Source organism: Manis javanica, chromosome 4 (assembly GCF_040802235.1).
Source record: "Manis javanica isolate MJ-LG chromosome 4, MJ_LKY, whole genome shotgun sequence".
In the NCBI taxonomy this organism is placed as follows: Eukaryota; Metazoa; Chordata; class Mammalia; order Pholidota; family Manidae; genus Manis; species Manis javanica.
The window spans coordinates 23,135,351-23,149,133 of NC_133159.1; the positions used below are offsets into that span (position 1 = coordinate 23,135,351).

General features: G+C 57.2%; 1 protein-coding gene across 1 annotated transcript in view; it reads right to left on the reverse strand.

Annotated features, from left to right (window-relative positions):
* Positions 1-3,099: 3,099 nt before the first annotated feature.
* Positions 3,100-13,783, reverse strand: part of SDC3 (syndecan 3) — a 37,186-nt gene continuing 26,502 nt past the window's right edge. Inside the window, exons 2-5 of the mRNA XM_037010476.2 lie at positions 12,274-12,391; positions 10,209-10,822; positions 8,014-8,305; positions 3,100-7,108 (exon numbers count right to left, since the gene is read on the reverse strand). Coding sequence (XP_036866371.1) covers positions 6,942-7,108; positions 8,014-8,305; positions 10,209-10,822; positions 12,274-12,391 — 1,191 coding nt within the window. The 3' untranslated portion in view covers positions 3,100-6,941. The remainder of the gene's footprint in view (positions 7,109-8,013; positions 8,306-10,208; positions 10,823-12,273; positions 12,392-13,783) is intronic.

The window sequence follows — 13,783 nt, forward strand, 5'->3', positions numbered from 1 at the left end:
AGTTCCCACATTGATTGTTAACATGCCTTTTAAATATATCTATAAATTCCCTCTCCATGTCTTCTTTTCATCCCCATCTCAGAAACTGGGCTGTTTGTCCTGTAGAAGGACCCACAGTGTGGATTTTGTTCATAAGGTCAATGTCTTCATCCATAATGTGGTGGTAACCATTCTCTTCAGGAACTAAATGAGATACCATCTATGAATGGACACCAACAGTTGGGAGGCAGCCCACAAATGTCATGTGTTAGTGTATCTTTTGAGCCATTTAATACCCTGCTGCTTCTGTTCTTCCTGATGACATAATCGAGGTTCAGAGAAGCCTAGTAACCTGCCCATGCTCACACAGTAGCTAATGGTCCTGGGAGGGGACAGGAGGGTGGAACTGAAAAAACTCTGACTTCAGACAGAAACCCAGACTGGAATGCCACTGCACCTCGGGTTTCTGCTCTCAGCCTCAGTGTCCACTGGCCAGGAGGCCAGACCTGCATGAGGCTAAGATGAGATAATGTGAGAAGAGCCCTTATCATCCCATGGCTTTTGCTGTGTGCTCTCCAGCCCTAATTCCCCCACCCCCACATCAGGCCCAGCCTCCTGCCTTCCTGAGTGCAGATGAGGCCTGCAGTGCTGGCAGTGGTGAACCTGGACCTGGGTCTGCCCCCAGTCCACCCTCCAGCCAGCAGAGTCACGGTGGGCGGCCCTCAGAAGCTGAGCACACTCTGTTCTCGGAGCATCTTAGGCAGGCAGCACTGTGGCCTCTCAGGCTGCAGGAAACAATCAGCTATTCTTCCTCCCTCCCCCTCTGTTTGCTGCCATCCCTTGAGCCAAGGGGCCGAGAGAGATGCTCCAGCTCCCAGCAGTGCCCAGCCCATCTGTGTGGCCCTTGTGTCTGGTGCGCAGACATTGGCCTTGACTCTGATGAGCCTAAGCCTAAGGCATCGTTCACACCAGAACTGCCACAAACTTTTGATTTCTACCCAGATTCAGGGTCATTTACTCATTCAATGGGCAGCAGGTTGGCCCAGCAAATGATGACAACAATAATGACAACAGTATCAACAGTAACCATAATAGCCCACAGTCGTTTGGCGCCTACTCTATGCCGGGAATGGTTCTAAGTGCCATGCATTTGAGGCAGTACTTTTATTGTCCCCATTTTACAGCTGAGGAAACTGAGCACTGAGAGTTCAAATAACTTGCCACAGTCACATAACTGGGCAGTAGCAGAGCTGGGATTTGAAAAATGCCTGCTGCTAAAACACGGACAAGACAAAGAGAGGGACTGAAGTCTGGCTGTTGACTTTCATATATCCAAGCCTCAGGCTAGTTGCTTTCAACATATTATTTCATTTAACCCTCACAACAGACTCCAAATAGCAGACAAATGGGCTCAAAGAGGTAGAACATTGTGCCCAAGTACACACAGCTGGGTGCTCTAGACCCCAATATCATACTCTTTCTACTTTTCATTCTTGAGAATAAAATATGGATGCACATCACTAGAATTCAAATGAGAAGATGATGGAGCCCTGCAGGAGGGGAGATAACTATAGGCTACAGGGACTCAGAGGAGCAGGGGATTACCCTCTAAACGCTTCCTGGAGGAGGAGCCATATCGAGAGCTGGCCCTTGAACGGCATCAGACGAAGCCCTCACATCACAGCGCGCTTCTGCCCGGTACCCAGTCCTGTTAGAACCCCCAGTGGCCAGGCGGGCGCCTGCATCCCATCTCACAGCTGTGCAGCCTGAGGCTGTCAGGGAAAAGTTGCCAAAGGTCCCACAGTGAGGACCGAGGACCCGGGCTCTGTCCCTGAACTGTCTGGCAGTAGGGGCATGGCCGGGTGGTGGGGCTTGGAGTTGGTGGCCGAGGAAGAGGGACACCCACCCAAGACCAGTATTCATAGTCATGAGACTCTGGGTATTGTCTGTAAGTGCTCAGGGGGGCAGGGTCTGGGTCTGCCTCGGTGACCTCTCATCGCGTTCCAAGCACAGGGCCCGGCACAGAGTGGCACTCAAGGAACCTTAGTTGAGTGGGAAAGGGGTGGGCAGGATCTTGTAGCAAATTCAGGGGCCTTTGACGCCAACCCACCCGGGAGCCATCAGGACCCTGTGTGAGTATTACATTTTAAGAGGACTAAATTTACAGAGGAAATATTTGTGGGACACGGAGGGGTTTTCCTTGGAGAAGGGAAGACCATGACCATACCCACATGCCGAGGAGCTATCCCACGGTGGGGGCAGACCTGGTGTGGCCCTGGAGAGACTGAGGACCAGAAAAGGGAAACACTGGAGGGGATTTTGGCTACAAAGGACTTCTCAACAGGCAGAGTCCCCAGGATGCACCAAGCTCTGTCACAGAGGTGTGCAAGCAGGTGCAGGCACATGTCCCGCTGAGGCCCTGAAGAGGGGTTTCCACACGGAGGGGCCCAGGGCTGGCTCTCAGGCCCCGCAAGCTGTACCACCTTGGGATCTAGGAATCAGTCCGTGGTTCAGACCATGGAACTCCTCCCATCCCAGGGCTCTGTTGTTCCAGCATCCTCCCTGAAAACCCTGGGAGCTGAAGCCGACTGTGCCAGGCACTGTGCTAAGTATTCCTCCTCAAATAATCTTTGCCACAGTCCACTTAGGGCATGTTCATTGTTATCCCATTTTACAGGTGAAAAACTCGAGGCTCAGAGAGGCCAAGTAGCTTCTCAAGTCAGAGCTAGGAAGTGGACCTGGGCTTGAAACCAGGCCTATCAGACCCCACAGCCATGCTGCCTCACAGGTCTGATGCCAGTACCCTGCGGTCCCAAGGTTCTCTTTGTGGCCTGAAACCACAATTCTTCCTCTGGGGGTGGACCACAGGCCCCCACTGCCCAGCCCCGGCCCAGCCACAGCACCACCGGGCCTCACCACATCCAGCTTCGTGGCTTCCTGAATGCTCTCAACCAACAGCACCTTTTACCACAACGGTTCCCACAAGGGGCTGTTGGTCAATTTTCCTTGCTTGGGTCTCAATTTCCTTCAAAAGGGAGGGTGGCTGAGGTTCAAGGGGGGCAGTGGGCTGCTCCCCCACAAATGACCTCCATCTTCATCTCACACTCTGGCCACACTACATCATTTCAATTTTATTTTATTTCCTCTTATAAATGGGCACAGCAAGGGAAGTGTTAAAAAAACAAACAACAAAAACAAACAAACAAACAAGAAACAAACACAGAAACCGGAGCGGTTCCTTCCCTGGCTGGGATATGTGAACAGCCACAGCCGGCCGGCGCCCTGGTCTTTCTCCAGCCTTTTTCCTCCGCGTCTCATTATTGAGAGTTTTGGCCATGAACTCAGGACAGGTATGGTTAATAATCAGGTGACGGGGAAGAGAAAGGGCAGGGAAGGCCTGGCAGAGGGAAGGACAAACTCCCTCCACCCCCAGGCCGGGTGCTTGGAGGGCCTGTACAAGAGAAAGGACGCACAGGGTCAGTGTCTTCAGGGGGCTCTCTGGAGCCTCGCTGCCTACGAAAAATATTTACATGTATTCGCCACGCTGGGGCCAAGTGTGCTGAGCTGCCAGGTGGGCACCTGGGGGATGCTGGGGCCATCAGCCCTTTGATGGCAACTCCAAGGCCCAAGCTTGGCTTCTCTATAAATCTGTACACAGTTTACGGGCTTTTATTTACAGACAGGAGGCCTGGGGAAGCAATTCCAGGGTGGTGGCTGTCCGAAGAAATCCAGGAGAACGGAGGAGGTGGCGGCCACTCCTGCCCTGAGAGGCAGAGGTGGGTCTGCTCCTCGTCCTGGAGGCCTGGGCAGGTGGCTTTGCCAACCCTGGGGGGGTCTGGCCTGAGCACCCCAAGCCACTGCCTGCAGACCTGTCCGGCCCAGCCCAGGTGACCACCCATCCACCTCCAGGGATCAAGGGGACCAACCTTTCAGGAGAGGTACCCCTCTAGCCCCCTGGAAAGACACAGCTGGAGGGTCAGGCCCAACCCTCACCTCCTGGGCCTCAGCCTGCCTCATGCTCCATGGCAGCCAAGGCCCTACAGGTTTACAAGCCGCACAAGTTCCCTCTCCTTTGGAATTGGCCGTCCTTCCAGGAAATGCTAGGGCCATGCAGGACACCCTCCCCAAGAGCACCAGGGGGCTAGGGAACCTTCTTGGGCAGGCCCTGCACACATCACCCCCATGCCCAGGCAAGGTGAGGGCCCCACACCCACACTGCACCTAGGAGAGCTCCAACCAGCTCAGCCTTTTAACCCACCTCGGGGTGCCTTGCCCAAGTGGGCTGGCCAGACTGTTGAACATCATGAGGTTAAAGCCTACACATTTGTCTTAGGTCCTAGGCTCTGTGAACAAGGCCCTCGGCCTCTTCTCTCAAATTAAGGATACAAAGAGGCCTGTGCCAGGAGGCAAAGCCCCAAGGCCCAAGTTAGAAGCCAGCCCTCAGGATACGAGGATTCAGACCTGCTGGGGCCAAGCTGGACCCCTGCAGGCCACTGCAGCCAGCCTAAAGCCTGCTCATCCGTCCTGTGCGGGACCCTGCCCCCACCACGGGCTCCAGCTCCAGGCAGAAGCTGCACCCCCATGGGGTCTCCTAGCCCAGCCCCAGCATCGTGGGGATCCCTGGGTGGTCCAGGTCCTCTCTGCCCCATGCTCCCTGGCTTTTTAGTCTTGTCCTGCCTAGGCCTTCTCACCAGAGCTGCTGTCCCAGAGAGAGCAGCACACCAGGGAGCAGAGTAGATAGAGAGAGGCTGGGGCTTTGATCTCCCCCGCACGGCCAGCCCCTCTGCTACAGGGATGACTGAAGCCAGGTCTCCTCCAACAGATCATGGGCCCAGGGTGCCTTCCCCCACTTCTGCCCCTTTTGAAGGCTGGGACCAGCTGGCTCCTCACAAGCCTCCAAGCCCTGCTGAGGGGCTTTCAGTCTGAAAGGTAGAGCGTCAGCCTGGAAATAAGATGGTGGGAAGTTCCCTGGAACCTCACCCTCACCGCCTTGGCACCCCCAGCCCTCACCCTGCAGACGTCTGTTGCTAAGGAGTCTTGAAAAGGGAACAGAAATAAATTCTGGGTTCTTGACTTTAATCTGGGTTGTGGGTGAAGGGAGGGAGTGTGAGCACCATTCAACCACAACTCAGACCACATCCCTCGGCCCCAAAGCCCCCACCAAGCACACGCTCCCTAAGGGAGATTTGTTGACCCCACATTTAAAATATCTAAGGAAGTGGCCCCCCTTGCAAGGGTAACAGAAGCAGGAGGCAGGCTGGGGCCTGTGACACCGCCTCCCCCACCTGCCCTCAGCTCTCCACCTGGGGCAGTGTGTCTGCATGGGCTGCTTCCAGCTCCAGGTCCATCCAGCTGCAGCCAGAATGCCAGGTTGTTTGGCCAAATGAGTGGACAGGCCTCCAGGGAGGCCCCGGGTGGGACCGAGGCAAGCCTGGAGAGGCCAAGGGGAGAGGGTGCAGAGGGCCTGGGCAGCAGGCCCACCCTCACAGGCACTTTGGAGATGTGTCCTGGGAGGCAGAGGCAGCCCCTAGCTTAGAGCAGGAGGGGGAGACAGGGAGACCAGGCGCCAGACCATACGCCACTCCCCAGCCAGGGCCTGAAGTCCTGGGAGCCAAGCCCCCTCCACAGCCTGGGGCCACATTCCAGGAACCAGCGTGCCCTCCTCAGCAAGGCTCCACATGGTGGGGAGATGGCCTCAAACCAACCCCTCTGCAGGCTACAGAGGGGAAGGAGGCAGGTGGGGGAGGCCAGGCCCAGCAGGTGTGCAATGCCCTGAGGGGGCTGGTGGCGCCATCCCCCCATACCACCCTTTATTCTGTAAAGCCAAGTGCCCACCTGTCCTACTCCAGTGTGAGAGGGGGGCTGTGTGGGGGTGATTGTGCATCCATATGGGAGTGTATCTGACATGCTGGGGTCGGTGGCAATGTGCTTGATGTGAGTGTTATCATGAGGGACTGAGTGTGACAGGGCGACTCGGGTGACCCAATATGGGCTGATTGTTCTGGCTGAATCCACCCTCCCCAGTGAGCCTGAAAGCTGGAGACAACATGTGTGGTGCCAGAGTGGTGGTGGGGAGAGGTGAGGGACAGAGAGAGAGGGAGGCAGGCCACACCATCACCATCGGAGGACAATGTCTAGCGACTTGCATTATGGTTAAGTATTTGGGGAATTCGTGAAAACGCATGAGAAAAGCGTCTTTGGAAGAATGTGTGTCTGTGACCTGTCTTGGATTGGCTGGGTGGTAGGATCGCTCTGATTTTGTCGTTGCAGTACGTGTGACTGTGTGGGGGACGGTGTCTGTGCAGAGTCTGCTTGCAAGAGGGAGGTCTACGCAGCCCTGCCCTCCTCACCAGTGGCTGCCAGGGGACTCTCAGGAAGCCAGTTCCTCAGGGGCTGACTGGAAAAGAGGTGAACTATGGGTGCGTGTGCAGTAGGCAGGGGTTAGGGGAGAGGGACCCCACAGCCCCAGAGAGGCCAGGACAAAATGGGCAGATGACAGCAGTCATCCTCTCACCCAGGCAGAGAGGAGCCTTGGGGCAGGAGCAGTGACTTCGAGAGCTAAGCCTGCCACATGCTTGTCCCGGAAACTAGCCTGAGTGCCTCTCTGCCCCTCGGTGCCAACCAGCTTGGTGGGGCCAGGATGGGACTCAAGCTCATCACAAGCCGCACCCTTCCTTCCACCAGTCAATCAGGAGCTTCCTTCCTCCTGTGCATCCGACAGGAGGTTCTGAAACCCCTCGGTGGTGGCAGACAAAAGATGAGCTCATAAGGGCCCAGTATGGGGCAGATGGCAGCACCTGCTGCCCCTCAGGGAAGATATGGGCAGGCCTTGGGAGGGTGGGTAGAGATGAAGTGGGGCCAGGCTCCCTCCCAGACCCAGTCCCAGGCCGGGGCTGGTGCAGCTGGGCTGGGGACCGAGCAGATGGGTGGCGCTGGGGCTACAGGGAAGCACCACGTCTCCGCTAGGCGTAGAACTCCTCCTGCTTGTCAGGCTTCTGGTACGTGACACTGGCCTGCTTGGGCTCCTCCAGCGTGTAGCTGCCCTCATCCTTCTTCTTCATGCGGTAGACAAGCAGCGCGACCAGGAAGGCAGCAAAGAGGGCACCCACCACCCCGCCTACGATCACAGCTGTGGAGGAAGAAGGCAGAGGTCAGGGGCCCGGGCAGGGTGGGACCAGATCAGCGCCTGGCGAGAGGGCAGGGGACGCTGGGGGTGGGCGCAAGAGTAGGGAGAGGGCAAGGGGTTTCAGATCTGAGTCTGGAGCCGGGGCAGAATTGGAGTCAATTCTAACGCCACGAGCACAGGCTGCCTCACTGTGGCCTAGCTCCGTTCTGGGCACCTAACACACACAAACGCATCAGATCCGCATATGATGCTATGAGGAAGATGCTAGGATCCTTGTCAGACGTTAAGATCCCATCAGTTCGAAGATGCTCTGGTATTTTAGGTACTATTAGGGAAGAAAAAGCTCTGCCCACTAAACTAGGACACATCCCAACTACAGGAGAGTTGACACAACATATGAAGACTTCATAACACATGAACAGATGTGCACTGAGACGGATTAAGTGGGAAATGGTTATCCCCATTCTACACATGAAGAAGCATGAAGGACCTGCCTGAGGTCACACTCCTAAGTGGGGAGCAGGGTTTGGATCACAAGTTCAGAGCCTCTTCAGGAGATGCGGCCACGGCAGGGCCCCAGGGCAGGTATCAAGGTTAGGGGCAGGTCAAGCCAAAGAATGAGGTCAGAGCTTAGGATCCAGGGCATAAGATACGGGAAGGGTCAACCAGCATGGCCCAGGGAAGCAGGGGTCAAGGCCAGAGTCTGAAGAGGTGTCTGAAGGTGCTGAAGAAGAGGAAGCCAGGGATGGATCATGGGATGAAGGAAGGTCAGAGGGAAGGTCCTGGAGGTCAAGTCCCCAACTTTCCTGTCCTAAAAAACTAGGCTCCTAGGAACCAGGGTTCCTAGAGGGCAAACCAAGGCCCAGCTAGCCGCCTCACTGTGAGCTCCTCCCAGGCCCCAAGCTCACCTACAAGCACCTCCTTCCGCTCCAGGATGCTCTTCTGAGGCAGCTGAGCAGCTGAGCTGCCCGAGTCGATGGCATTGTCCAGGAGGCCAGGGCCTGGGCGAGCACCCTTGGGCAGTGTCCCAGGTGGAGGTGATGGCTTGGCCACAGCCCCACCCACAGCCACCACCTCATTGGCTGTGTCTGGCTGTGTCGTCTCTTCCTCCGGCAGCTCAGAGTCCCCACTGGGTCCCCCGCTCACTGGCACCTCTGGCTCATCCCGAATCGTGGTCAGGAAGGACTCTGGAGTTGGGGTCTGTAGAGAGGGTGGCATGAGTCCAGGAGCCAGGCCCCAGCACCCACTGCCACAGGGCAGTCACACACGCACACATACACACACCCATTACCACCAATCCACTTCCCTAGTGTGGCTAAGACTTAATAAGCACTCACTATGTGCCAGGCACTGTGCTAAGCATGTATGGGTATTCTACTCATAACATCCCCATGAAGGGGGTACTATTAACCCTAATAGAATAGAAAATAGGCTCAGACAGGGTGAGTTACTTGCTCAAGGACACTCAGCTAGTAAGCGGTAGAAGTAGAACTAAAGCCCAGCTCTATCCAACTCCAGAGTCTGTTTCTAACCCTATACTGTACTGCCTCTGCTCTCACCTGGCCACGTCCTGTCCCCATCCCATCTCTGTCACTTCTCTGTCCAGCTGCCTTAGTAATGCTCTTTTAGGGGGGTCCTGTCAAGTTGCTGTTTGGGGACTGCTGGATACAACAGTTATATACTCTGGTCCCCTGTCCACATGCCTGGGGCAGGGGTGAGTCCCTTAGCCTGGAGGTCAGTTCAAGAGCACAACCGCTAAGTACAATGTCCCTTGGGGGCAGGGGTCCAGGAAACCAGACCAGTGGCCGTGAATCTTGTCGGCTCCCACCACGTGGAGGCCGGGGCAGAGCTGGGATCGGGGCTGGGGTGTGGCTGCTTCACTGGTGGGCATGGAGAGGGTGGGCCTGCTGTCCAGGCCAAGAGGCCACGCACAGAGGCTGCACCTGTCACTGGTCCCCATGCCATCGTGGTTCCCCCACCCTCCTGCTTGGCCAAGCACCTGCGAAACACCAGGCTGGGCCAGTTGCTCAAGGAGCCGAGGGCCGGCCTGCGTCCGGCTGGACTGGCTGGGAGTTAGGGGTGCTGATGTGGACCTAACAGCAGCCCCCCAGCCTGAGAGCCCTCCTCCGTGAGGCCAACCACAGAGGGCTTTCACACCCTAAAAAATGTCAGCATACACCCTCTTTGCCCAGCGTCCCAGCAGGGATGAGGCTGCTGCGCCCATTGCCCGGCTCCCATCCCCCAGCCTTCCTGACTTCATCCCCCATCCTCTTCCCTTCAACCCCCACCCACAACACCCTCAACACACACTCAGGCCTGGCCTCTGGAGCTGCCTGCCAGGTTTGAATCCTGCCTCTGCTGCCATTGCCAACGGCCAAGCCTTGGGAAAGTAGCCTTGTCTGTAGAAGGGGGATGATGGCAGTGCCACCCATGGTGTGGGGGTGGGACAAGAGGAGATGACACCGCGAGAGTTGAGCACTGAGCCCACCAGCAGGCAGCACCCCCAAATGTGAGCCACGAGCACCCCTCTCATGCAACCCTGCTCTTAGCAGCCCTCAGACTAATAACGATGACAACAGTGGTGGTGACAATAATACCAAAAATTTTAGTTTGTTTACTATTGCCAGGCACTAAGCACTTTGAATATGTCGGGAAACATAATTCTCACAACAGTGACTTGCATTCTATTTTTTTCTCCTTTTCACAGGTATAGAAAGGATCAGTGGCTTCTTGAAGTCCCATGGCCAAAGGAGGTTGGTGGAAGAACTCCAAGCCAGGCTGCTGGCTGCCAAGTTTCCTTAACCAGAACACAGGCCCCGGCCCCTCCTGACTAACAGCGCAGTCACCAGTCCTGCTCCATGGCTGTCTTGTCCCAACATCCTGGGACCCAGGCCCGGTCCCCCTTCTCCCACCATCCAGCCTGACCTCTGCCCTCATCCTGGGACCCACCCCAGCCTTGCCCTCCAGCCTCAGGACTCTCTGCCCTCCCCATCCCTGGTTGGCTCAGCTGCCTGTCCTTACCTCCTGCCCACTCCATCCTCCTCCCCCAGGCCCTGCCCCACCCCCTCTGCTCTCACCCTCAGCCCTCCCCTAACCCGCTTACCTGAGCCACCTCTGAGGGTCCAGGGGCAGCGGTCCCCAGGGGCAGAGTGCTCTTCTCAGGAATGTCGGGCTCCTGGGTGGTAGCTGGCCGGGGAAGGGCCCTGGGCCTAGAGGTAGCCGTGCTGACTAGCCTGGGTGTCGGGGCCTCTGTGTCCAAGACAGCCACTGTGGTGGGAGGTGAGGGCGCCGCTGGGGTGGTGGCCCAGGCCGTGGCTGCTGTAGTCAGTGGAAGAGGCAGAAGCCTCCGTACACTGGTGGTCCTTATGACAGAGGTGACAGCTGTGGAAGGGGGTGCTGCAGGGATGCTGGAGGCAGCGGGGGCCATTGTGGCAGGCCCCATGGCCACGGTAGGGGCCCCTGTGGTTGTGGCAGCTGTGGTCGCTGTGGGAGTGGAGATGGTGGTGGCTCTCTGGCTGGGCTCTTCTGGGACCTCTGTTACCACTGGGGGGCTGGTGGCTGGCTGCGGGGTGGGGTGCTGAGAGGGGAGCTCCTCAAACGGGGTGCCCACAGGCTGGATGTCCATGGTGGGCAGCACAGCAGGTGTGGTGGGCCCTGCCAGGGCCACATCTGGGCTGAACCGCATGGCTGTCTCGATGCCCGACTCCTGCTCGAAGTCTGAGGGGGTGCAGGAGAGGAGAGAGCTAGGGAACTGGGTAATCGTGAGGGCCTGAGGGTCCCAGCCATCAAGACGGGGGCTCCCAATCCTCGCTCTTTGCACAACTTTCCCAGGATGGAAGAGGGCAGGGAGGAGGCATGGTCAACAGCTACCAGCTGGCTTCCGCAACTCTTCTCTGCCTGGTCAGAAACTCTTCCAGGGCATCACCCCTTCTAAGAAGGCTTCCTTTTATTATTGCAGTCCTCACTACTCCAGCCCACTCCGGCCCATCCAACCTCCCAGCGGGCTGAACCCAGGCAGTGGGGACTTAGACCCTACTGGCCGCAATCTTCCTGGAGGTGGAGAGGAGTAGGGGACTGGCATTCTGGGGAGAGTCGGACCTGAGGACACCAACCGTGTACACAGGGTGGTAGGTACATGAGGCGCTCCCCACTGGATTCAGGCAGAAGGCAAGAGACAGAGCAAGCCCTTCCTGCAGGGGCTGACTCAAAGCCAGGACCAGTGAGGAAAGGAGGGCGGAGGAAAGGAGAAGCCACAGCCAGCTCCCAGGGGGCCTGCTGCAGGCAAAGGAGGGGCGGACAGGAGCCGGGGAGGGCTGGGAGTACAGACATGACCCATCAGGGATGGACTTTACAGAGATTAACTTGCAAGAGGCTTAAAAGAGCAGACGACAGCGGGGAGACTAGAGGCAAGGGGCTGCAGGTGACCAGTTCTGTGGCACATGGACCTCCTACCATCCCATCAGACCCAGACTGTCCCCTCACTAGGCCCAATCTCAGCACACACCCCTTTACTACCATCTTAAGAGCTCCTTCTCTGCACCAGACCCTGAATACTTATGCTGAAGCCTTCTAGAAGCTCTGAGAAGAAGGCATATTTTTCACCATTTACAGATAAGCATACAGAGACCTCAGAGAGAGAAAGTGGCTAAAGGTAGCACAGCTTTTAAGTGGTACATCTGGGACTCGAAATGGGAGCACCTCTCTTGTCTCACACCACTTTGCAGGCCTTCCCAAGGTGGGGCCATAGACAGGGCTAGGCCACAGGGCTGTCCCAGGCTCCCCGGGAAGCCCATCCAATGGTCTCTGCTGAGAATTTGCTACGACAACCGAGAAGTGGTTACTAAGTCCCTTCGAGAAGTCAGAGGGGCTGAATTTGAGGGGCATCAGTGCTCAGTGAGGCAGAAAGGTCTGCAGGGAGATACAAGCCATGTGTCCAGAGACACAGAGACAGCAGCAGTGGGGAGCTGGGGGTCCGGAGCTCTGAGGTCTCAGGGCCCTGGCTCTGCCCCTGGGGGGACGGCTGGCCCTTCTCGTGCTTGAGGCCCACGAGTGCCCCTGCATGACCTCCTCCCCGACCCATAACTGAAAGAGTCTGCGTGTTCCCTGCCCTCAGCGCTTTGGATGGGCCACTGCTCATGCGCAGGAAAAGGGAAGGGGGAGGTACTTACAGCCTGAGCCTGACCCCGAGTAGAGGTCATCCAGCTCATCGTCAGGAAAGGAGTCATCGTCGCCAGAGCCCTCGAGGTCCACAGGCCTCTCGAAGTTCTCGCTGCGCCAGCGCTGAGCCTGGGGGGGGCAGAGGGGACACAGGGCTTAGCACCTGAAGCTGGCAGCCTGGACATGCCCAGAGGGACAACATTAATGCTCATGGGCAGAGCAGCAACAAAGGGACTACATCCGATGTGGCCATGATGTGGGCAGAGACCTGGAGCAGGCCTGTTTACCACCTCCCACCCAGCCAGGGGCCAGGGGTGCAGCCCCATCTTCCTGCCTGACGGCCACCACTAGGGACCCTGGTCACTCCCTCATTCCCTGAGCAGAACTGCTGGATGGCAGACCCAGGTGAGAGCCTGAATGCTGGGTTTGAGTCCCGGCTCCATGGCTCCCTAAATGTGTGACCTGGGGCAAGCTCCTTAGTCTCTCCATGCCTGTTTACCCCTTACTCATAAGCAAAGCCCATCTGCCTTCGGGGCTGTGAACATGCAGTGTCTAATGTGTGCAGTGCTGAGCACCTGGTATGCAACAGGCGCTCAGCAAGGGCTAGTGTACTTGGTGCGACCAGGGTCATGGCCCCACTTTCTAAGGGCCTTTCACAGACAAGATCCGAGTCCTTGGGAAAAGGAGGTGAGGAGGAAAGCCATCCACCCCACTCCACAGAGGACAAAACTTAGGCTCCAGTCAACAGAGAGCATGTGACATGATGAGACGCAGACTCCGCAAGGGAGCCCAAGTCCACTTCTCAAAACCTCAAAGGAGGGCAGTTAGTGCCATCAGATAGACCGGGTGATGGGGAGATCTGGGGCTCTGGGAGGGAAGCACCTAGGATAAGGGTGGGTAGAGAGAAGGCAGAGGAAGGAGGGAGGGCTCCCCTGAGCAGGAAGTCAGCCCACATCCCCCAAAAGTATCTCAAAGCCCAGGGTCAGCTCAGGGGCTGGAAGTCACTTCCACTTCTACTACGAAGAAGTGGGTCAGAGGTCAGGAGGGGTAAGGAGCTTCCCCCAGGGCCAGGACTCTGTCCGGAGTCAGAACCTGGGAAGGCAGGCTGTTAGGGCTCCTGGGCCCAGACTGTCCCTCCCAACTGAAATGCTGGGGACACCCAAGGCAGGAGGACAATGCTGCTGGGAGGGACAGGCATGGTCCAACCCCCAGTCACATCTCTGACCCGGGGCTCCAGACTGAGCCCAGTCAGTCCCTGCCCCCTAAGAGCTTTCCCAAGGAAGGCAAGATTGACCCCTGGTGCTTAGATCTGCAGGATTAGCAGTCAGGGCTTAAACAACCGAAAGAAATGCATCCCCAACAGAGGGAACAGAATAAGCAAAAGACGTGGGTAAGCGCAACCTGGCCTCACCCATCCCCCAGCCTCATCCAGGGTTCCTCTGCACCCCTTCATTTGATTCCAGCTATCCTGGACCCTGCTGTTCCTGGAACATGCCTGTCCTTTTCTGCCTCTTTCACTCA